This window comes from Mercenaria mercenaria, chromosome 6 (assembly GCF_021730395.1).
Source record: "Mercenaria mercenaria strain notata chromosome 6, MADL_Memer_1, whole genome shotgun sequence".
NCBI classification, from domain to species: domain Eukaryota; kingdom Metazoa; phylum Mollusca; class Bivalvia; order Venerida; family Veneridae; genus Mercenaria; species Mercenaria mercenaria.
Genome location: NC_069366.1, coordinates 40,376,912 through 40,402,439, shown reverse-complemented (window position 1 = coordinate 40,402,439; position 25,528 = coordinate 40,376,912). Strand labels below are relative to the sequence as shown.

Below are 25,528 nucleotides of genomic sequence, written 5' to 3'. Positions count from 1 at the left end.
GGGATATTAAAATGCTATAAATCTCACTAAATGTATTCATTGTTAGGCTTGAATGACTGTTTTTAAGACGGATAATACTTCGCAAGTTAAGACATAGAACGGTATCCACTTGATTGCGTTGCATAACGACCCACTCGAAACGGCGTTGCATTAGGTTTTCAGCCGATTTTTCAGAAATAACGCTGAATAATTCTATGAAAATACACACGTTTTGTTTAAAGAGATAGCCCTTTACATAAAAAGTGTTTTAACAGTTACTTATTCCCGATTAACACTGTATTTCATACGATATTGTCAAAAACTGTCAAAAATCTCCTTTCCCCGCCGAACTGTACAGAAGTGTTTGAATAAACGGCACACACCTCAGCTAAATGGACATATGTGCTAAAACATAGACATATTTGCGCTCCCGGTGCACCCATCGTTTTCATTTGATTAGTTATAAAACAGGTAGAAATTCCTTAAAATCATACTTACAATACCGGAAATTTGTAGTATCGGCCATATTTCTCCATCTGATCGGCGTAAAATTCACCGCTCAAACAACGTTGGAACCACTTGATCTGATAAAGCTATGGCCAGTGTGGAGGTCTAACAACTGCTTGTTTGTATTTCACAGGGAAAACACCTTGTTGTAATGAGAGATTCACCAATTTAGTGATACTAGAGAGAAGTTCATCTACATGTGATTTCAGAATACGTGTTGGCAAAATATCTAACTCTGAAGACATTTGTCTTGATCAAATCTAGGTTGAGTTTGAATATAGGTCATCTGGGGTCAAAAACTAGGTCACTGTCAAATCAAAGAAAAACCTGGTGTTTGTAATAGGGGCTGCATTTTTTCATTTGATGTGCATGAAACATGGTAAGAATGTTTGTCTCCATGAAATCTCAGATGAGTACTTATCTGGGTCATGTGAGTTCAAAAACTAGGTCACCAGGTCAAATCAAAGAAAAAGCTTGTTTACACTCTCGGGGCCACATTTTTATTCAATCTTCATAAAACTTGGTCAGAATATTTATCACAAAATCTTGGATGATTTCAAATCTGGGTCACATGGGGTCAAAAACTAGATCACTCTGTCAAATCAAAGGAAAAGCTTGTTTACACTCTAGAGGCCACTTTTTTGGTCCAATCTTAAGGAAACTTTGTCAACGAGTCCTAATCTGGGTCATGTAGGGTCAAAAACTAGGTTACTAGGTCAAATTAAAGAAAATGTTTGTTTACACTCAAGAGGCCACATTTTTGGTCCAATCTAAATGAAAATTGATCAGAATATGTCTCCATGAAATCTCAGATGGGTTAAAAATTTGGCAGGTTGGGACAAAAACTAGGTTACTAGGCCAAATTGAAGAAAAATCCTGTTTACTCTCTAGAGGCCACACTTTTTCTCCAATCTTCATGAACCTTGGAGTTTGAAACTGGGTCATGTGGTATCAAAAACTGGGTCACTAGGTCAAAATTTACACTATTATGGTGTGTTCCTCAGGTGAGCGACCTAGAGCCATCTTGGCCCTCTTGTTCCAGAATTGAAGAATTCAGGTAAAAAGGGCAACATTCAGGAAAATTCGAGTTATGGACCCTGAAATTCTAAGTAAAAAGGGGGATAATTCATGTAATATTGGTGCAAGAGTTATGGCCTTTTTGTCATATGATGTGGGTGATGATGAGGAATAACTATTCAAGTTTGAAGCAAATCCATGATGTAATAACAGAGACAGTGCATCAAACCAAGGTGTGGACGCAGACGGATGCCGCACCAGGACGACTTGGATAGCCCTCCATATACTTTGTACAGTTAAGCTAAAAATGCTTCTACAGAAAGTATAAAGTAACCACTTTATGTAAGAAAACAACTTTAATTATTTTGATTACAAGGTCAAATGATATAATATGCTTCCAATATTTACACATAAAAATTTAAACATCCAGTAAAACACCTTTTAATGTTTTACTAGGGAAGATCATATTAACGTCACATAGTGCAAAGTTAAAACAAACAATATATCTAAAATTGTATCTAATTACAACTAAGTAATAATGTTCCTAATGTAAGACTATAAAACTACAATAAAAAATAAGTACTATCTATGATCCACTTCCCCTAATGAAAATCACAGAGAGCACCCCCCCCCACCCCACCCCCTCTCCTAATAGGCATGGACAGACCAGTTAGCAGTACCCACACTTTTCAACTGCTGGAGGAAAGAAAAGAATGGTAAAACTCCTATACATGGCAAATAAAAATGAATTAAAAAGTTAATAAATATTTACAGCAGAAATGATACTTAATTCAGATTCGCAATCCTTTTGCAAATATGTATAATTACACAGTTTCTTCTAAAATGTACAAAAGTATGATATTAACTTAAATACTTGTTGCCTACATTGTCCATATTTACCCTAAGTTTCAGGACATGAAAAACTTTACTATGTTTACTGCTCAATGACTTAATTAAAAAAAAATGTTTATAGAAAAACATCCCAAATTTTAGGGTATTTGTAGAGTCTAAGAGAGATTAAAAGGAAAATGAAACAAGAGGGTCTTGATGACCCTATATCACTCACCTGGCCATGGAATCATCGAGATAAACATTCTTATCAAGTTTCATGAAGATAGGGTCATAATTGTGGCCTCTACAGTTTTAACAAGCTTTTCCTTTAAACTGAGTGGTGACTAGTTTTTGACCCCACATGATTGGCCTAGAAATTATGATTGTAGGAAATTCAAAGTTTCAAAAGATAGGGTCATAAATACGGCCTCTAGTGTTAACAAGCTTTTCCTTTGAGTGGGTGACCTAGTTTTTGACCCCACATGACCCAGTTTCTTAAAACTGAGAGAGATCATCAAGATAAACATTCTGTGCAAGTTTGTATCAAATCAAAGCATAAATGAAACCTCTATATGGCTGAAAGGGCAAAATTGAAAATTTTGCCCCTTTCAGGGACAGTAACTCTAGAACCCATGATGGAATCTAGCCAGTTTTCGAAAGGAACTGAAATCTTCTTGTGACTTAAGTTGAGTGTAAGAGTGGTTAAAACTGAATGTAAAATGTCACATCTATTGTGTTCAAAAGGTAAAAATTAAACAAATTTTGGCTCTTTCATGGGTCAAAACTCCGGAATCTATTATTGGATCTGATTGATTCAACATAGAATCCAAGATCTTTTGTTGTTAAAGATATTTTGCAAGTTTGTTAAAAAAATCAAACCATAAAAGAAGTCTATATGGCTGCAAAAACAAAAATAGCAAGTTTTGGCCCTTTAAGGGGCCATAACTCTGGAATCCATGATGGGATCTGGCCAGTTTTTGAAAGGAACTGAGATATCATTCCAATAAAAGTTGTGTGCAAGTTTGATTGCAAAATGTGGTCTCTATCGTGTTCACAAGCCAAAATAACAAATTTTGGCCCTGTAAGGGTCCATAACTCTGGAACCCATGATGGGATCTGGCCAGTTTTCAAAAGGAACCAAGATATTATGCCAATACAAGTTGTATGCAAGTTTGATTAAAATTGATTGCAAAATGTGGTCTTTATCATGTTCACAAGAAATTGTGCAGGGACGACGACTTACGATCACAAGTGTAACATGTGTTTCTCAAAATTTTAAACACATAAAGCTACAATAATACTACAAATCTAGAACTCTACAAATCAATGTTTGCAAATTGAAAACTGAATTTTTTTAGTTTTTTTTTATTAATTTTTTCTTGACATTTAGAGGGTATTTGGAATTTCAAAACTGGTTTATTTTTTATATATAACAAGAGGGTCATTGACCCTAAAGCGCTCACCTGTGTAAAAGGCTTCATTTTATTTATTTATTTTGTTGGATTTAAAATCGCACTGACCCAATTATAGATCAGATGGTGACTTTCCAGCTTTGATGGTGGAGGAAAACCATAGGTGCCCCTTCCGTGCATTATTTCATCATGAGCGGGCACCTGGGTAGAACCACAGACCTTCCGTAAGCCAGCTGGATGACTTCCTCACATGAAGAATTCAACGACTCAAGTGAGACTCAAACCCACATCAATGAGGGGCAAGTGATTTGAAGTCAGTGACCTTAACCACTGGGGTTTATGTAACGTAATGGTACAAGTACAGAGTTAAGTTTATATGCAATGATATATGATCTAATATAGCATCTGGGAAACATGCAGGACATCAGGGTTTTAATGCACGGGGGTCATGTTTTACGACACTCAAAATAATTTGAACAATCAGGCCAGCAGTTTCATACAACTTTTTTTTATATATACATATAGGGAAAAGTGACCACGCCCTCTGGCTACAATGTTTTTTGAAGAATCAAAATAATTTGAACAATCTTGGTAGAAGGCCACACAAGGACCATTTGTGTAAAATTAAATTAAAATCGAGCCAGCAGTTTCACACAAGAAGATTTTAAAAAGTTTCCCCTATATATAATTATATATGGGGAAAAGTGACCATGCCCCCTGGCGCCCCTGTGTTTTGACGAATTGGAATAATTTGAACAGTTTTGGTATACTGGCTAGTGACCACCAAATCAGGACAACCACCAACCCAGACAGTCCTGTAAATGATTTTCGGCCTTTAACCTTGTTAATCTGTTTACGATCAAATGGGTGCTTGATTTTCAACAACAGGGCATAGTTACAACATAGTTAGTACATGACTTTTACACACCCTAAAATGCATTTACATATCAAAATATTCACTTCGAAAAGTAAAATTTTAAAAGATTTGGTTGGGAGAGATACGATCAAATTTATAGATTCAAGAGAGGTAATTCGTACAATTCTTGGACTCAGACACTGTACGACTACTTTCCATTGGTTGAAAATAAAGTTTAATTCAATGTTGAATGTAAATTGAAAATCAATAAAGTGACAACTCGCTGTCCAGAAACATGGTACATGTTAGACCTTAAAATAACGTAATTCGGTGGCCCTTTGTGCGGGCCTCGAAAAAGTACTTTACCTAATTTTAGAAGTAAACAAATTGGCTCTAGTTAGGAGGAGAACCTAGCTTTGTTCACGTGAAATTTCAACCACTAGATATATCTATTTCCCGAGTTATCGTGAAAAATATTCCAAAAGTGTCCAGTTATAGGACGCTAGCCAGTAAGGTTATATAAGGACTATTTGTGTGAAATTATTTTTAAATCAGACCAGCAGTTTAGGACGAGATGTCTTTTGAAGATTTTTCTATTTTTAGCTCTGGCGGCCCCTATATGCAACCAAGCTTAACCATTTGAACAATTCTGGTAGAGAACCACCCAAGGAACATTCATGCCAAGTTTCATCAAAATCCATTCAGTGGTTTTGGAGAAGTCGTTTTAAGAAATAGTTGATGGACTGATGCAAGATGGATGGCAGACACAGCGTGATCACAATAGCTCACCATGAGCACTTTGTGCTCAGGTGAGCTAAAAATGTAACTGAATTACGAAAGCAAAAGCTAGTGAAATATAAACTTAAAATGTGTCCATAGGACACAGATGCCCCCACTACATGACATTAAAATGACAATTTTTTCCTAGGTCAGGGGCCATAACTCCTACAATACTGAATGAATCCGAACCAGAAACCCCAGGTGCATAACTGCACATGCTGACCAACATTCCTGTAAACTTTGGTGACTCTAGGTCAAATACTTTTGGAGCTAAGCGCAACACAACATTAAAATGACCAATTTTTAACTAAGTCAGGGGCCATAACTCCTACATGTCTGAACGAATCCGGACGCGAAACCCCAGGTGTACAAATGCACATGCTGACCAACATTCCTGTAAACTTTGGTGACTCTAGGTCAAATACTTTTGAAGCTATGCGCGACACAACATTAAAATGACCAATTTTTTACTAAGTCAGGGGCCATAACTCCTGTCATGATGAATCCGAACGCGAAACCCCAGGTGCACAACTACACATGCTGACCAACATTCCTGTAAAGTTTTGTGACTATGTCAAATACTTTTGGAGCTAGGCGCGACACAACTCTAAAATGACCAATTTTTATAGTCGGGGGCCATAACTCCTACAAGAAAATAAATCTGGACGCGAAACCCCAGGTGCATAACTACATATGCTGACCAACGTTCCTGTAAAGTTTTGTGACTCATGTCAAATACTTTTGGAGCTAGGCGCAACATTTTCTGAAGGACGGACGGACAGATGGACAAGGGCATCTATATGCACCCCCCACCCACCACCGTGGGGGAATAAAAATGCAGTAGAATACAGAAGAAGTACATCATTTTGTGAACTTCAACTGGCATCAGGCTTTAAAATATGACAGACGACTACAATGCTACTATCAAAAGGCAAATAAACATCTAATATGGCAGCAGTTAAGAAACAAAATATGATGAACAGAACAACAATGCAATCTAAAATATAATATTCAAGTAATTAAGAAAACTGTCTATATACGCTGGTACTGTGACTAAAATAATGGAACATTTATATTGCATCAATTCTCAACATTTCATTTACTCTGACACATTCACTTAGTTTTTCCATCTTTGAGACAGTGCCTCTTAGTTACCAATTCAATCCTTTTCTTTGCAAAACAAAGAAAACATACTGTATTTCTGTAGACATCTTCTTGTTAAATCTGTAGTAATGCTAGCACATTGTGCCGGTAACAAACTTTATTATATATTGTAAATGTAAAAAGTTTCCAAGCGTAAATATTTAATACTTATAAAACAATAATTATTACAAACTGTAAAACATCATGTTACTTTATTATAAGGCAATAACAGCCAAGTAGAAACTTGTATCATGATTATTTTCAACCAAAGCTAGATTGTAGCATGTAACTGGGTAATATCAGGAGTGGATTTCAAAGTGGATTCTTGTCAAAAGGACTACGTAATTATATAACTTGTTCTTTGAATTCAATGATTAATGACAGTTTTTGTTCAGTCCTAGATACATCATTGCACAAACCAGTTTTTAGCATCTACTATTCTACATTGTTCAAGGTGCAGAATAGTTATCTTCAAGTATGAAAAACAAGAGGGCAATTGACCCTAAAGTGCTCACCTGTGTAAAAGGCTTCAAGTGTGTTTGTATAACATAATGGTACAATTACAGAGTTAGGTTTCTATAAATATCAAGGCTCTAGATTCAGAGAAGATAAAAAAGATAGCTAAAGGTTTTTCTATTTTTAGCTCTGGTGGCCATTTTTATAAGGGCTAAGCTGAAGCACTTGAACAAAATAGAGGTCAATGCCAGGATGCTACTGATGAACATTGGTGTAGTTCTCACCATGAAGGACATTTAAGTTAAGATGTTGACAAAGGACTATGGACAATACAATTATACTAATAGCCAACCCTGAACAAAATTAGGGTGAGTTAAGGTAGTTCTGCACGTTCGGATCAAAAATTGTTCTACAATGTAGAATTTGATTAAACCCTGATTTTTCAAAACTTCAGAATTTACTAATAAAAATCCGCAAATTAACAAGAGCACCACCTTGTGGGTGCAGACACTCATCTGATTTTTTTTGTTTCTGTATAATAGAAATATTGTCATACCTATGATTTTCAAAAAAGCAATGTAGAGTTACAGTACTTGCTGTGCAGAGTCAGCTTTTAATGGCAAATAACTGCTCCAAGTTTTAAAGCAATAGCTTTGACCGTTAAGGAGAAAAGTTGACCTAAATGAAAAACTTAACTAAGAAATTTGATATTTTCTAAGTCCAAAAGCAGCCATAATTCTTACAAAAAGTAGGATGGAGTTGTCTTTCTTCCTGTACAAAGACAGCTTTTGATGGTGAACAAGTGTTGCAAGTTTTAAAGCAAAAGCTTTGATAGTTAAGGAAAAAAGTTGATCTAAACACAAAACTTAACCAAGAAATCTGATTTTCCAAATCAAAAGAGGCCATAATTCTAGCAAGAGGACCATGATGGTCCTGAATCGCTCACCTCTTCCCACATGACCCAGTTTTGAGTATGACGTCGTTTTTTCTATTATTTGACATAGTGACCTAGTTTTTGAGCTCATGTGACCCAGTTTTGAACTTGACCTAGATATTATCAAGATAAAAATTCTGACTAAATTTCATGAAGATCCATTGAAAAATATGGTCTCTAGAGAGGTCACAAGGTTTTTCTATTATTTGAACTATTGACCTAGTTTTCGAAGGTACGTGACCCTGTTTTGAACTTTACCTAGATATCATCAAGGTGAACATTCTCACTAATTTTCATGAAGATCTCATGAAAAATATGGCCTCTAGAGAGGTCACAAGGTTTTTCTATTTTTATACCTACTGGCCTAGTTTTTGACCGCACGTGACCCAGTTTCGAAACTGACCTAGATATCATCAAAGTGAACATTCAGATCAATTTTCATGAAGATCCATTGAAAAATATGGCCTCTGGAGAGGTCAAAAGATTTTAATAATTTTAGACCTACTGACCTAGTTTTTGACCGCAGTTGACCCAGTTTCAAACTTGACCTAGATATCATCAAGATGAACATTCAGACCAACTTTCATACAGATCCCATGAAAAGTATGGCCTCTAGAGAGGTCACAAAGTTTTTTTATTATTTGACCTACTGACCTAGTTTTTTAAGGCACGTGACCCAGTTTCAAACTTGACCTAGATATCATCAAGGTGAACATTCTGACCAATTTTTATGGAGATCCATTCACAAGTATGGCCTCTAGAGAGGTCACTAGGTTTTTCTATTTTTAGACCTACTGACCTAGTTTTTGACCGCACATGACCCTGTTTTGAACTTGACCTAGATATTATCAAGATGAACATTCAGACCAATTTTCATACATATCCCATGAAAAATATGGCCTTTAGAGAGGTCACAATGTTTTTCTATTATTTGACCTACTGACCTAGTTTTTGATGGCACGTGACCCAGTTTCGAACTTGACCTAGATATCATCAAGATGAACATTCAGACCAACTTTCATACAGATCCCATGAAAAATATGGCCTCTAGAGAGGTCACAAGGTTTTTCTATTATTTGACCCACTGACCTAGTTTTTGATGGCACGTGACCCACTTTCGAACTTGACCTAGATATCATCAAGGTGAACATTCTGACCAACTTTCATACAGATCCCATGAAAAATATGGCCTTTAGAGAGGTCACAAGATTTTTCTATTTTTAGACCTACCGACCTAGTTTTTGAAGGCACGTGACCCAGTTTCGAATTTGACCTAGATATCATCAAGATGAACATTCTGACCAACTTTCATAAAGATCCCATGAAAAATGTGACCTCTAGAGTGGTCACAAGCAAAAGTTTACGGACGCACGGACGGACAGACGACGGACACCGCGCGATCACAAAAGCTCACCTTGTCACTTTGTAACAGGTGAGCTAAAAACAGGATGGAGTTACGTTTCTTGCTGTACAGAGTCAGCTTTTGATGGTGAACAAGTATTGCAAGTTGTAAAGCAAAAGCTTTGATAGTCACTGTGCACTGGGCATTTGACATACTGACCTCAAATAAATAATTATGGGTAATTTACCAGTCATAAGTAAACTCTGTATCAAATATGATCTTAGACCAAAGCATTCTCTAGTTATTTGGCAAAAAAAATTCTACTGTTTTAGGTCAATGTGACCTGCTGACCTTAAAATCAATAGGGGTCATCTGTTGGTCATGATCAACCTCCCTATAAATTTCTGTGACCTTAGACCCAAGCGTTCTCTAGTTATTTGGCAAAAAAAGTCTACTGTTCTGGGTCAATGTGACCTGCTGACCTCAAAATCTATAGTGGTCATCTGCTGGTCATGAGCAACCTCCCTATAAAGTTTTGTGACCTTAGGCCCAATAGTTCTCAAGTTATCATCCAAAAACAGTTCTGGGTCCCTGTGACCTTGACCTCTGACCTCAAAGTCAATAGGGTCATCTGCTGGTCATGATCAACATCCCTTTAAAGTTTCGTGATCCTAGGCCTAAGTGTTCTCAAGTTATAGCCCGGAAACAGTTTTATTGTTCCGGGTCACTATGGCCTTGACCATTGGCCTACTGACCTCAAAATCAATAGGGGTCACCTGCTGGTCATGACCATCCTTCCTATCAACTTATATGATCTTTACACACAAGTCTAAAGTTATCTTCCAGAAATGGTTTAATTGTTCAAGGTTACTGTGACCTTCACCTTTGACCTACTAACCTCAAAATCCTTAGGGGTCATCTGCTGGTCATGATCAACCTTCTTATAAACTTTCCTGATCCTAGGCCTAAGCATCTGGAAACAGTTTAACTGTTCCGGGTCACTGTGAACTTGACCTTTGGCCTACTGATCTCAAAATCAATAGCAGTCATCTGATGGTTATGACCAACTCCCTATCAACTTTCATGATCCTAGGCCCAAGCATTCTTGAGTTATCATCTGGAAACCGCTTAACTGTTCCGGGTCACTATGACTTTGACCTTTGACCTACTGATCTCAAAATCTGCTGGTCATGTCCAACCTCCCTATCAACTTTCATGATCCTAGGCCGGCCCAAGCATTCTTGAGTTGTCATTCAGAAACCGTTTAACTGTTCGGAGACACTGTGACCTTAAAATCAATATGGGTCATCTGCTGGTCATGACCAACCTCTGTATCAACTTTCATGATCCTAGGCCCAAGCGTTCTTGAGTTACCATCCAGAAACGGATTGGTCTATGGACAGACCGACCGACATCTCCAAAACAATATACCCCACCTTCTTCAAAGGGGAGCATAATAAACATATGGCCTGTAATATGGTGAAATAAAATGTATAGGTCCTTCTGCTAGTTTTTGAAATATTAGCTCGAGATTAAATGGATCTGCACATTTCAAGTTGATTTTAAGAGATTATTGAGAATGATTTAACGTGCTAGACATTTTAATACAATATTTCATCTTTACATAAATAGTAACTTTGTTGGATTAATACATTTATCAACGGATTAACATTGATTCATAAAATGATTTTCGTTTCTATATGCCGAGTCCAGGCTTTATTCTACGTTTTCCAGATAAATGATGTTACGCCATTAGTTCCGGTTTATCAAACGTGCAGAACTACTTTAATAAACAAACAACAGTTTCACAATCAAAATCTGGCAAAAGGTAGTAATATGAATATTGAATACAGTATCTGTATAATAAAACTCTTAAAAACTGTCTCCAGTAACCTGCTACTCCATGTCTTGTTCACTGAAAAAAAAAAAAATGACACTTAACAACACGGCTAAAGTGGGGCCAATAAGCTCTGATGGCCCCTTTCAGCTATATGATATCTGACTAAATGTAAGTGTCTATATATGCAGCGAAGGTGAACCACTTCAAGACTTGACCTTACAGAGGTCCACGTAATGATGATACAGACTAATTTTATTAACAAGAGCATCACTGACCCTAAAGCGCTCACCTGTGTAAAAGACAAGTGCGTTTATAATGGTACAAGAACAGAGTTAGGTTTATATAAATATGCTCCAGCTATTATGGATTCAGAGAAGAAGATATTCAAAGTTTCTTTTATATCAGCCTATATTATATACATGTCACTACCATGGGCACTGCAATTTTTGAACCTAGGGCAATAATTTGAACAATTACAGCAGACAGTCAAATCCTTATATCACATGCCAAACATCCAAGAAACATTTGTGGAAAATTGATTTACAAGAGGGGCCTAAGTCGCTCACTCAATGCAGAGCAATATTCACATAAAACAAAGTCATATGACCTTTGACCCTTTGAGCGGAAGGGAAATTGCTAACCAACATACAGACAGACAGACGGACACCGAGGCGATAACATAATACGTCCCTGCGGGCGTATATAAAAGAATCAAGATCTTATGATGATACAAGTTGTGTGCAAGTTTGGTTAAAATCAAATCATAAATGAAGCTGCTATTGCGCAGACAAGATCAAAATAGCCAATTCTGGCCCCTTCAGGGGCCATAACTCTGGAACCCATCATGAGATATGGCCAGTTCAAGAAAGTAACCAAGATCTTATGGTGACACAAGTTTTGTGCAAGTTTGGTTAAAATCAAATCATAAATGAAGCTGCTACTGTGCAGTCAGTCAAGGTCAAAATAGCTAATTTAGACCCCTTCAGGGGCCATAACTGTGGAACCCATAATGGAAACTTGCCAGTTCCAGAAAGGAACCAAGATCTTATGGTGATACAAGTTGTGTGCAAGTTTGGTAAAAATCAAATCATAAATAAAGCTGCTATTGTGCAGACAAGGTCAAAATAGCTAAGTTTGGGCCTTTCAGGGGCCATAACTCTGGAACCCATAATGGAATCTGGCCAGTTCCAGAAAGGAACTGAGATCTTATGGTGATACAAGTTGTGTGCAAGTTTGGTAAAAATCAAATCATAATTCTAATATGGCTAACAATGCTTTAATCATCACAACGATGTTATGTTGACGTCACGTCAACGTGATATTTAGCGCCATGTATGCATCGAGAAATAGCGCTTTCAAATTTCATGAAATATTTTACTTAAAAACATGTTTTAAACGAAATGTCACATTGCACAACTGTTTTGATCAATTTATACACATACTGAATTAGTTATCGGCTTTTTGCCACAAGACGTATTACCGTTTCCGGTCCTGGCGTGTTTTAACAAATACCTACTATTGGCGCCATGCTTGCGCGAAGGAACAGTTCCATCATATTTGATATAAATTTTACAATAAAGAGCATATTAGAATCGAAATAATTTATAGCAAAACAGTGCTTTATCACTATTTTTACACTCGGGCGGTTATACGTTGTCTGAAATAATTTCACTCGGGCTGCGCCCTCATGAAATTATTACGCCCGACGTATAACCGCCCATCGTGTATAAATAGTGACAAAGCACTGTTTTGCTTTAAATTATTTCTTAAATAAAGCTGCTATTGTACAGACAAGGTCAAAATAGCTAATTTTGGCCCTTTCAGGGGCCATAACTCTGGAACCCATAATGGGATCTGGCCAGTTCAAGAAAGGAACCAAGATCTTATGGTGATACAAGTTGTGTGCAAGTTTGGTTAAAATAAAATCATAAATGAAGCTGCTATTATACAGACAAGGTCAAAATAGCTAATTCTGGCCCTTTCAGGGGCCATAACTCTAGAACCCATAATGGAATCTGGCCAGTTCAAGAAAGGAACCAAGATCTTATAAGTGATACAAGTTGTGTGCCAGTTTGGTAAAAATCAAATCATAAACTAGAAAATGCTTTTGTAAAAAAGCGCATGTCTCCCCCAATGCAAAGTCCTATAGACAAGAAGTCAATAGGGGTCAGGAGCGAAAGTCAAAGAGACACTGATGGTTGGCTACAATAGGGATCATCTACTTGGCATGTCCAGTCATCCCGCTAAATTTCACCACTCCTGGCCTAGTGGTTCTCAAGTCACTGTTCAGGCTCCTGTGACCTTGAACTTTGATCAAGTGACCTCAAAATAAATATGGGTCATCTACTCTGCATGTCCAATCATCCTATTAAGTTTCAACATTGTAGGTCAAGTGGTTCTCAAGTTATTTCCAAAAAATGATTTTACATGAACAGGCCACTGTGACCTTGACCTTTAATTGACTGACTCCAAAATCAATAGGGGTCATCTACTCTGCATGTTCAATCATCCTATGAAGTTTCAACATTCTGGGTCAAGTGGTTCTCAAGTTATTGATCGGAACTGGTCATCAATGTTCAGGCCCCTGTGACCTTGACCTTTAATTGAGTGACCCCAAAAACAATAGGGGTCATTTACTCTGTATGAACAATCATCCTACGAAGTTTCAACATTCTGGGTCGAGAGGTTCTCAAGTTATTGATTGGAAATGGTTTTCCATGTTCAGGCCCCTGTGGCCTTGACCTTTAACAGAGTGACCCCAAAATCCTTAGGGGTCATCTACTCTGCATGACCAATCATCGTATGAAGTTTCATCATTCTGGGTCAAGTGGTTCTCAAGTTACTGACCGGAAATGGTTTTCAATGTTCAGGCCCCTGTGACCTTGACCTTTAATGGAGTGACCCCAAAATCGATAGGGGTCATCTACTTTGCATGTACAATCATCCTATGAAGTTTCAACATTCTGGGTGAAGTGGTTCTCCAGTTATTGATCGGAAATGGTTTTCCATGTTCAGGCCCCTGTGACCTTGACCTTTGACGGAGTGACCCCAAAATCAATAGGGGTCATCTACTCTTCATGATCAATCATCCTATGAAGTTTCAACATTCTGGGTCAAGTGGTTCTCTAGTTATTGATCGGAAATGGTTTTCAATGTTTAGGCCCCTGTGACCTTGACCTTTGACGGAGTGACCCCAAAATCAATAGGGGTCATCTAATCTTCATGACCAATCATCCTATGAAGTTTCAATATTCTGGGTCAAGTGGTTCTCTAGTTATTAATCGGAAATGGTTTTCAATGTTCAGGCCCCTGTGACCTTGACCTTTGACGGAGTGACCCCAAAATCAATAGGGGTCATCTACTCTTCATGATCAATCATCCTATGAAGTTTCAACATTCTGGGTCAAGTGGTTCTCTAGTTATTGATCGGAAATGGTTTTCAATGTTCAGGCCCCTGTGACCTTGACCTTTGACAGAGTGACCCCAAAAACAATAGGGGTCGTCTACTCCAGCAGTCCTACAACCCTATAAAGTTTGAAGGTTCTAGGTCAAATGGTTCTCCAGTTATTGCTCGGAAATGAAGTATGACATACGGACGAATGGACAGACGGACAGGTCAAAAACAATATGTCTCCTGGGGGAGACATAATAAAGCTGCTATTGTGCAGACAAGGTCAAAATAGCTAATTTTGGCCCTTTCAGGGGCCAACCCATGATGGGATCTGGCCAGTTCAAGAAAGGAACCGAGATCTTATGGTGATACAAGTTGTGTGCAAGTTTGGTTAAGATAAAATCATAAATGAAACCACTATCGTGCAGACAAGAAATTGTTGACGGACGCACGGACAGACGGACTGACGAAGGGTGATCACAAAAGCTCACCTTATCACTATGTGACAGGTGAGCTAAAAAGCTTCAATACTGAAATGCTGGTACTTTTTTAACTTCCTACTGCTAAAATGAGACAACTATAAGATAAACTTAATACTGAATATGACCACACCTCAAAGAACAATTAAATAAAAGGTCAAAATGCTGGTTTTTATGAACAACTTGGACTATTTCCTAATAACTGATAAATTTGGTCTTCTCTATAAAACATTAGAAAATTCAAATATGTATAGATATGAGCAAATCTATATCCACACAAGTGAAGGCATCATAACTTTGAGAAAAGTTGGAATACCACAGCAGATCGGAGGTAAACCATTCCTTACAGATTAGCAAATAACTTACTTATCAAACAGCAGATCACTGGAATCATCTGTAGAGATATCCTGCCCTATTCCTGAGTCTCCATATGGGCTGCCACTGAAAAAGTTTAAACATATGCACATTACTATTTTGAAAGACAAACATATACAAGGCCTTTTTGCCCTTTACCTACTGACCCAAGATTTTAGCCCCAACTCTAAATACTTGAAATGCTTTCTAAGAAAAATAAATATTTATATTGATAAGAACATGTCCAAATACTATGCTAAATCTTAAGATAGTGACCACCTAAGGACCTGACCATTCGCTCCAGTAATAACTGGAGATATCACTCATACCCCAAAAACATTCTTAGACAAGAGGCCCAAAAATGAGCCCAAGTCACTCACCTAATCAACTGACTTTGCTTCTGGAAATCTATTCAGCGGTTCCCGAGAAAAAAAATCTTCTTAAAAGGTATTTCTACTTTTAGCTCTAGTGGCTGCTAAAAGGGGCCCCATTTCAACAAATTTGGAAGAGGACCTTATAATGATGCTATTACTCCCAAATTGAGGCCAAGTGCCTCCAAACAAACTTGGGAAAGAACCTTAAAATGATACCACAGACCAAGTTTGATGTTTAAAGGTATTTCTAATTTTAGCTCTAGTGGCCATTAAAAAGGGGGCAAGTGCTCCCATTTGTACGGAACTGGGAGAGGACCTTTTAATGATCATAGTTAAGACCAAGTTTGGTGAAGATCCATCACATGGTTCCTGAGAAGAAGTCTTCAAAAGATATTTCTATTTTTAGCTCTAATGGCGGCTAAAAGGGGCAAAGTGCCCCCATTTGAACAAAATTGGGAGAGAAACTTAAAATGATGCTACAGGCCAAGTTTGATGAAGATCCATCAAGCGGTTTATGAGAAGTTGTTTAAAGATATTCCAATTTTAGCTCTAGTGGCCCCTAAAAGGGGACAAGTGCCCCCATTTGAATAAATTTGGGAGAGGACCTTATAATGATGCTACAGACCAAGTCTGATAAAGATCCATCAAGCAGTTCATGCGAAGAAGTTCTTTAAAGGTTCATCTATTTTTAGCTCTGGCAGCCCTTCAAGGGGCCAAACAAACTTGATAGAGGTCCATGCCAGAATGCTACTGACCAAGTTTGGTGTAATTCTGACCAGAATGACCCCAAAATCAACAGGGGTCATCTACTCTGCATTTTGTTTCAACATTCTGGGTCAAGTGGTTCTCAAGTTATTGATCGGAAATGGTTTTCCATGTTCAGTCCCCTGTGACCCTGACCTTTAACAGAGTGACCCCAAAATCAATAGGGGTAATCTATTCTGCATGTCCAATCAACCTATGAAGTTTCAACATTCTGGGTCAAGCAGTTCTCGAGTTATTGATTGTAAATGGTTTTCCATGTTCAGGCCCCTGTGACCTTGACCCATGGGTGCAAGTATAAAATTTTGAAAAACCTGAAAATATTGCTGGGTGCCAGGGGGACGCATGGGTCCTCGGTGGGTCCAGAAGCCCCCGGAAGCTGTGAAATTTTAGTAATTTCAGAGTCATACAAATCATTTTTTGAGGTTCTTCTAGGAGTGTATCTACACAGAGTATTTCATCTTAAAAATTCTAATACTAATGAATCTAGCAAGATATTAGATTATGTCACTTATAACAATAACAAAATATTTCTATATAAAGGTTTTTATTTACTTTTTTATTAGAAATGTCATTAATTCAAGTAACACATTTCTTTAATTTATAAATTAATTAATGACTGTGAAAACTAGAAATTGCTTTTGTAAAAAAGCACATGTCCCCCCCCCCCCCCCCCCCAATGCAAAGTCCTATAGGCAAGAAGTCAATAGGGGTCAGGAGCAAAAGTCAAAGAGCAACTGATGGTTGGCTGCAATAGGGATCATCTACTTGGCATGTCCAGTCATCCCACTAAATTTCAACACTCTTGGCCTAGTGCTTCTCAAGTCACTGTTCAGGCTGTTGTGACCTTGACCTTTGATCAAGTGACCTCAAAATAAATAGGGGTCATCTACTCTGCATGTCCAATCATCCTATTAGGTTTCAACATTCTAGGTCAAGTGGTTCTCAAGTTATTTTCCAGAAATGATTTTATATGACCAGGCCCCTGTGACCTTGACCTTTAATAGACTGACCCCAAAATCAATAGGGGTCATCTACTCTGCATGTTCAATCATCCTATGAAGTTTCAACATTCTGGGTCAAGTGGTTCTCAAGATATTGATCAGAAATTGTTTTCCATATTCAGGCTCCTGAGACCTTGACCTTTAACAGAGTGACCCCAAAATCCATAGGTGCCATCTACTCTGCATGTTCAATCATCCTATGAAGTTTCAACATTCTGGATCAAGAGGTTCTCAAGTTATTGATCGGAACTGTTTATCTATGTTCAGGCCACTGTGACCTTGACCTTTAACGGAGTGACCCCAAAAACAATAGGGGTCATTTACTCTGCATAAACAATCATCCTATGAAGTTTCAACATTCTGGGTCGAGAGGTTCTCAATTTATTGATTGGAAACGGTTTAGCATGTTCAGGCCCCTGTGACCTTGACCTTTAACAGAGTGACCCAAAAATTGTTAGGGGTCATCTACTCTGCACGATCAATCATCCTATTAAGTTTCAACATTCTTGGTCAAGTGGTTCTCAAGTTACTGACCGGAAATGGTTTTCAATGTTCAGGCCCCTGTGACCTTGACCTTTGACCCCAAAATCGATAGAGGTCATCTACTGTGCATGAACAATCATCCTATGAAGTTTCAACATTCTGGGTCAAGTGCATGGTTCATACAGAATATCAGTGACAAAATTCAAGTACTTTTCAAGGACTTTTCAAGGACTATTTACAAGTTTTCAAGGACTATTTTTTTTCAAAACCGTGACCTAATCTGAACAACTTTTAACGAGCTTTTATTGTGTTCATCATGTAATGCAAAAATAAAACAACCATCACTTGTCACACCTTTGAAAATGACGTAACTGGATTGTTAGATTGATGTGATTCACTATTTTGCTGATGTTTAATGCTTTTCTTGTGACTTTTTAGCGCACTCCCACTGTTGATACGTCAAGAATTTTGTCATACGTTGTCATATACCCTTCGTTCAGTCTGCTTCATAGCGCTTCAGCCACTGTTTATATTCGTCCTTTGTCTCCCACTTACTTGAGCTAACATGTTTATTTTTCTTACTCATTTTAAATTCACTGGAAACACTCGCAAACAGCAAAAAATTGCGAGTTATTATCCCCGGAATATTTAAACGGAAACGGAAATATACAAACGGTGATACGGTAGAAATAGCACTCTGTGTAAATATCGATAAAATGCCGCCGTAGACCACTACCATAGCATACAGGGAAATCAATGAGTGACCCGATCCGGCAATTTCAAGAATTTATTTTCATTTTGTCAGATTTATTTTAAGCATCATTCATTTTGCAAAGCAAAGTTACGGACAGAATGTATTCAAGGAGTGAAAGGTCAAATTCAAGCAGTTTTTTTCAAAATTCAAGTACTTTTCCAGGTTTTTTAGGGTTTTTGTCATTTTCAAGGTGTTTTCAAGGACTACCATCGAATTCAAGGACTTTTCAAGGCCTGTGCGAACCCTGAAGTGGTTCTCCACTTAGTGATCGGAAATGGTTTTCCATGTTCAGGCCCCTGTGACCTTGACCTTAAACGGAGTGACCCCAAAATCAATAGGGGTCATCTACTTTGCATGTACAATCATCCTATGAAGTTTCAACATTCTGGGTCAAGTGGTTCTCTAGTTATTGATCGGAAATAGTTTTCAATGTTCAGGCCCCTGTGACCTTGACCTTTGACAGAGTGACCCCAAAATCAATAGGGTCATCTACTCTTCATGACCAATCATCCTATGAAGTTTCAACATTCTGGGTCAAGTGGTTCTCTAGTTATTGATCGGAAATGGTTTTCAATGTTCAGGCCCCTGTGACCTTGACCTTTGACAGAGTGACCCCAAAATCAATAGGGGTCATCTACTCTTCATGACCAATCATCCTATGAAGTTTCAACATTCTGGGTCAAGTGGTTCTCTAGTTATTGATCGGAAATGGTTTTCAATGTTCAGGCCCCTGTGACCTTGACCTTTGACGGAGTGACCCCAAAAACAATAGGGGTCGTCTACTCCAGCAGCCCTACAACCCTATGAAGTTTGAAGGTTCTAGGTCAAATGGTTCTCCAGTTATTGCTCGGAAATGAAGTGTGACGTACGGACGGACGCATGGAAGGAGGGATGGATGGACAGGGCAAAAACAATATGTCTCCCCCAGAGGGGGGGGGGGAGACATAATTACATGGTAGAATTGGTGCATTAAAAGTCCTAACAGGGGTGTAATAATAATCTTAATAGGTTTTAACTATAGTTCACTTATAATACCATGTTAAACAGTCAGTGAGAAATGCTGCGTAATCAACAGTTAGGTAATCAAAACACTTCTGCCTTGAGGTGACATCGTACATCTGGAGAAATCTGCTGCTGACTGGTCTAATAAGATGCTTGGATTTTTCAGCATTTATCAAAGTCATCATTTCATTTACAATTTCCTTCACTTTTGGGGACTCCTCTACATCATAGAATAGGTCAAAGCAAATACTCCGAAGAACACTGTCTACATTTTTCATCACTGTTTTGGCCACATTGCTTATCATGTGGACCGTGACCCCACTGACATCAAGAAGACAACCATTTTTACCCTTATAAAAGTCTCAACTGAGTCAACTCCTCCTTTCACTCCCCTCATGGTGCTACAGTTGTCCATCAAAACATTTACAACCTGTGTCCACTTTATTTCATAATCTAACAGAACACTTTCTATAGACTTCACAATTTCAGCAGCTGCAGCAACATTCTGAATTCTTGAACCTAAGTGGTCAAGTACAACTTTGTTTGACTCTTCATCATAATACTGCACTATAATGTTAAGCACTTTGTCCATATTTCTATTAGTTGCCTCATCAATGTTCAGTGACACAAAATTGTCCTTATGAGTATTCACATATGCTGCACCGGTCCTGGATAATGTTGTTTGGTCTAGTGCTACCTTGCTTCAGCAAGTCATTTCACTAGATCTATGATGTCACCTGCCAGAGAGAACGGCAGACAATGTTCACTTACAACTGCTGTAGTAAGGATTCTCTCCTGCATTGACTCTACATGAGAATCCACAGCCAGGAAGTACCTGAAAAAGGATCATTGAAAAATCAATCAAATGGTCTTATAAATAAGACCTGACATATTTTTACATTTTGATGTCTATCGGTTATGTAACAATGCAAACTAAAAATAAAATGTAAAACAAGAGCACCGCCTTGCGGGTGCTGACGCTCATCTGATTTTTTTTTGTATAATAGAAAAATTGTCCTACTCATGATTTTCTAAGTCCAAAAAGGGCCATAATTCTTGCAAAAAGCAGGATGGAGTTGTTTCTTGATGTACATAATCAGCTTATGATGGTGAACAACTGTTGCAAGTTTCAAAGCAATAGCTTGAATAGTCTAGGAGAAAAGCTGACCTAAACATAAAACTTAAAGGTCCAATACTAAGGAAAGTGAACATTTTAATTTCTTTTAAAAAGCACAGAAACTATTTCATTTTATTGGAAAATGAAAGTTGGTATGTAGAAATTCGAAATAAATTGCAGAATATGTACAATTATTTTTCTATGAAGTATGAAGAAAGTTAAAAAGACCTGGGGGGTCATTCTGTCGATTCATTGAAATTTCAACATAATACACATACATTTCTTTGAGTTCCAAAGACCTTCTGTAAATTTTGACCTGCCAATCTTCATTATTTAGTGTCTTGCAGAAGTCTATGCACTGGCTATGAAAAAAATTGCCAACTCACTTTCCCTTAGTAATGGACCTCCAATAAATCTGATATTTTCTAAGTAAAAAATGGGGCCATAAGTCTTGCAAAAAGCAGGATGGAGTTATGTTTCTTGCTGTACATGGTCAGCTTATGATGGTGAACAAGTATTGCAAGTTTTAAAGCAATAACTTTGATAGTTTATGAGAAAAGCTGACTTAAACATATTACTCAACCATGAAAACTGATTTTCTAAGTCCAAAAGGGGCAATAATTCTTGAAATAGCAGGATGGAGTTATGTTTCTTGTTGTATAGGGTCAGCTTATGATGGTGAACAACTATTGCAAGTTTCAAAGCAACAGCTTTGATAGTTGAAGAGAAAAAGTTGACCTAAACATAAAACTTAACCAAGAAATTTGATATTTTCTAAGTCCAAAAGGGGCCATAAATCTTGCAAAAAGCAGGATGGAGTTATGTTTCTTGCTGTATACAGGGTCAGCTTATGATGGTGAACAAGTGTTTCAAGGTTTTTTGCAATACTGTAAAATCAGAAATTTTCGCGAGGGATTAATTTTCGCTATATTCGCGAATAGAATATTCTCGCGAAAATTTATCCTCGCTGAAATATTACCTTATATATGCATAAATTTTCACGAACGTCCATTTCAAAATAAACATGGCCGCCCCCACTCTGCAGTCCGGATTACACGGACTTTATCGTTATGCACAAGGGAATGAATAAAACACTAACGAATGGGTTACAAAATGATTACAAACTTTATTTGCTCCAATAATCATCCAACAGAGCATCATAATGAATACTATTACTTAGCGTAAATTCCACAGTTGTTGAATGCCTTAACGAACTGATCTGCTGTTTTGCTCATTTTTTCAAAAGCCATTTGGATCCATTTAGCATGAAGAGGCCTCTCCGTTTTTGTGGAAATGTCAACACTGTCGACGGGTTTATTTTCACGTAACCCCTTCGCAACTTGTTCTGTATAATATTCAGAAAATTGAGACTTGATTATATCTTTGAACTGTTTGTTCGTGATCTGATCCATCAGTTGTAGCTCATCCGTACAGCATGCAGGGACAAACACAACTTTAATGTTTGTGTCATACAGTTTCTGCAGCATATCTTCACTGCGATGTGCTTTGAAAACGTCGAAAATTGCAAGCGCTGTCTGGCTACATCTGAAAATTAAAAACTGGCTATAAGGTGCATGTTTTACATGTGCAGGCGTGTTTGAGAGAAAGTCGTTTCAATAGGCTGCAATTTAGTCTCGGACACTTTTTTTAATAGATACTAGTACCGTGATGAAAACACTGACCGTTAACTGGTTTCCTTTTTGATTACTGTACAATGGGATTATTTTTCATATGGCTGTATTGAATTGGAGTGTGTCTATGAATAACAATTATGATTAAATATTATTTGTTGGAAAGATAATGTTGTTGTTGTGTTATAATGTGTGATAAATACATTGTAACTAACATAATGGCTATTATACTACTCAATAGACGACAGTTACAAACTATAAAAAAAGTAGTCGTGCGAATAACTGCACCCACCTTGGTAACTGTAAACAAGGATTCAATATCAGTAACATAACAACTGTTTTTGAACATAACAGACTTTGAACGGTCGAAGTAGGATAGCAAGCGGAATCACCCACAGGTAAGATGTAATTCGCGAAAATTATACCGAACGTGCTCCCCTCGCTAAAATTTTACCTCGCGAACTAGTTTTGTAACTGCTTTTCGCGAAATATGTGCCTCGCGAAAATTTCTGATTTTACAGTAGCTTTGATAGTTTAGGAGAAAAGCTGACCAAAACATAAAACTTAACCAAAAAAACTGATTTTCTAAGTTCAAAAAGGGCAATAATTCTTACAAAAAGCAGGATGGAGTTATGTTTCTTGATGTACATAGTCAGCTTATGATGGTGAACAACTGTTGCAAGTTTCAAAGCAATAGCTTGAAAAGTCTAGGAGAAAAGCTGACCTAAACATAAAACTTAACCAATAAATCTGATATTTTCTAAGTACACTGGGACCCCTTTATAACGCTGTCGTCAGGGTCCAAGGTTCAAGACCCGCGGATCTAGCGGGGTTAAAATTATATCGTGGGTTGGCCGTATATGCCGATTGCGCAATACCCCACCCACCCGTAATGCATTAGACGTATTTTGAACACTGCTTTCTTTTAAATAACAAATTCTAAGCGTATAAACGGGTCATTGATTTACCTTATATGCTACTGGAAAACACATTTAAAAAATTATAACGTTGTGTCATCTTCCCATTTCGTTGTAATTCTAAAAGAAAGTTGAAATTCTGAATTCCGAAAGTAAACATATAACGCTGTGTGAGAAGCCCGTGGTCGTGTAAATTACAATAGCGCGGGATTTTTTAAACACGTGGAAAATAAATAAAAATGTAGTTACGAAGGAGAAAAAACGCGTTTTACAAAATGGATAAAATAAGATAGAAAATAGTAAAATAATCTAGATCTACGATAATAAAAAAATGAGAATGGGATGATTACGAAAAACGGCTGCATTTTATTACAAAACTGGACATGTTGTTTGATTTTTTTATTCACTCAAATTTTCATGTCGTCTGCTTAATTGATGCAAACTTAAACGGCTTGATAGCTGACCAATGTTACACGCTTGTTATCAATGCAAACAATCTAATTTTGACACCATGTTAATTGCCTAATTGTCACATGTCTACATGTATTCAAAATTTAACAAAGGCGTTACGCAAACAAGTAAGCTAGCAGACAGTTATTGATTTTTTGTCATAGTTGTCATGGCAAAGGTGTTAAAGTACACAGGTACCTGCAGTTTTAACGCTGGTTATAACATCCGCGGACTCGTTTTTTATTTGAATTTTTTTTTTTTGATTTTTTTTGTTGTTGAAAATTTGGGCGCCAAGACCGTACCGCATTATACCGAATACCGCAGTATATCGAACAGCATTATAAAGGGTTTCAAGTGTACAAAAGGGGCCATAAATCTTGCAAAAAGCAGGATGGAGTTATGCTTCTTGCTGTACAGGGTCAGCTTATGATGGTTAACAAGTGTTGCAAGTTTCAAAGCAATAGCTTTGATAGTTTAGGAGAAAAGAGAAAAGCTGACCTAAACATAAAACTTAACCAGGCAACGCAGACGCGATCAAGTGATGACAATAACTCATCATTTTTTTTCCAAAAATCAGATGAGCCAATAATGAATGTTGAAGGTAAAATGAGCATGTACACATCTAATATTTTGGAAACCCTCCCCCTCCCCCCACCCCCCGCCCCCATAAAGAAACAAAAACAAACTAAGTCCAGCTCTCTGAAACAAGAGGATCATGATGACCCTGGATCGCTCACCTGAGTAATATGAGCTACATGTTTTATCAAAAGTCAAACTGATGATAAAATATTAAGAAAGTCAGTAGGTCACATTCATGGTCAATGAAATTCAGTTTTACAATTCGTGTGCAAAACTGTGCAAGTCATTAAAATTTCAAGGCTGTATCTTAAAAAACAAGAAAGTAGGTCAAGGTCACAACCAAGTGACATCATATTACTTGGGGTCATCAGGTAATTATAATTAAATAGTCTTGGATATAGGATCAGATGATTTTTTAAGTATTTTTCCTATTTAACTCACATAATAACTAAGTGACCCAAGGGCTGGGCCTCTTTTAACCCCAGGGGCATAATTTGAACAATTTTGGTACAGGATTACTAGACAATGCATCATACCAATTATCAAAAGCCTAGGTGGTATGGTTTCTGACAAGAAGATTTTTAAAGCTTTTTCCTATATAAGTCTATATAAAACTTGGGACCCCCAGGGCAGGGCCTCTTTTCACCCAAGGGGTACAATTTGAACAATTTTGGTTGAGGACCATAAGACAATGCTACAAACCAAATATCAAAGGTCTAAGAGTTGTGGTTTCAGACAAGATTTCTAAACTTTTTTCCTATATAAGTCTACGTAAAACTTGTGACCCCCGGGGCATGGCCACATTTGACCCTAGGGGGATAATTTGAACAATCTTGGTAGAGGACCACTAGATGATGCTACATACCAAATATCAAAGCCCTAGGCTATGTGGTTTTGTACAAAAAGATTTTCAAAGTTTTTCCTATATAACTCTATATAAACCATGTGTACCCCTGGGCGGGGTCATATTTGACACTAGGGGGATAATTTGAACAATCTTGGTAGAAGACAACTAGATGATGCTACATACCAAATATCAAAGCCGTAGGCCATGTGGTTTTGTACAAGAAGATTTTCATAGTTTTCCCTATATAAGTCTATATAAACCATGTGTACCCCGGGGCGGGGCCATAT

At 37.6% G+C, this 25,528-nt stretch overlaps 1 protein-coding gene across 5 annotated transcripts in view; it reads right to left on the bottom strand.

The window, feature by feature from the left end:
• LOC123549122 (repressor of RNA polymerase III transcription MAF1 homolog) overlaps positions 1-25,528 on the bottom strand; it is a 131,706-nt gene that overhangs the window by 34,818 nt on the left and 71,360 nt on the right. Inside the window, exons 5-6 of one of the 5 annotated variants that reach the window (XM_045336959.2) lie at positions 15,334-15,408; positions 1,841-11,172 (exon numbers count right to left, since the gene is read on the bottom strand). In XM_045336959.2, the coding sequence (XP_045192894.1) occupies positions 11,154-11,172; positions 15,334-15,408 (94 nt within the window). In that variant the 3' untranslated portion in view covers positions 1,841-11,153. The other 4 variants (XM_053545665.1, XM_045336958.2, XR_006686003.2 and 1 more) reach the window with 4 other exon arrangements.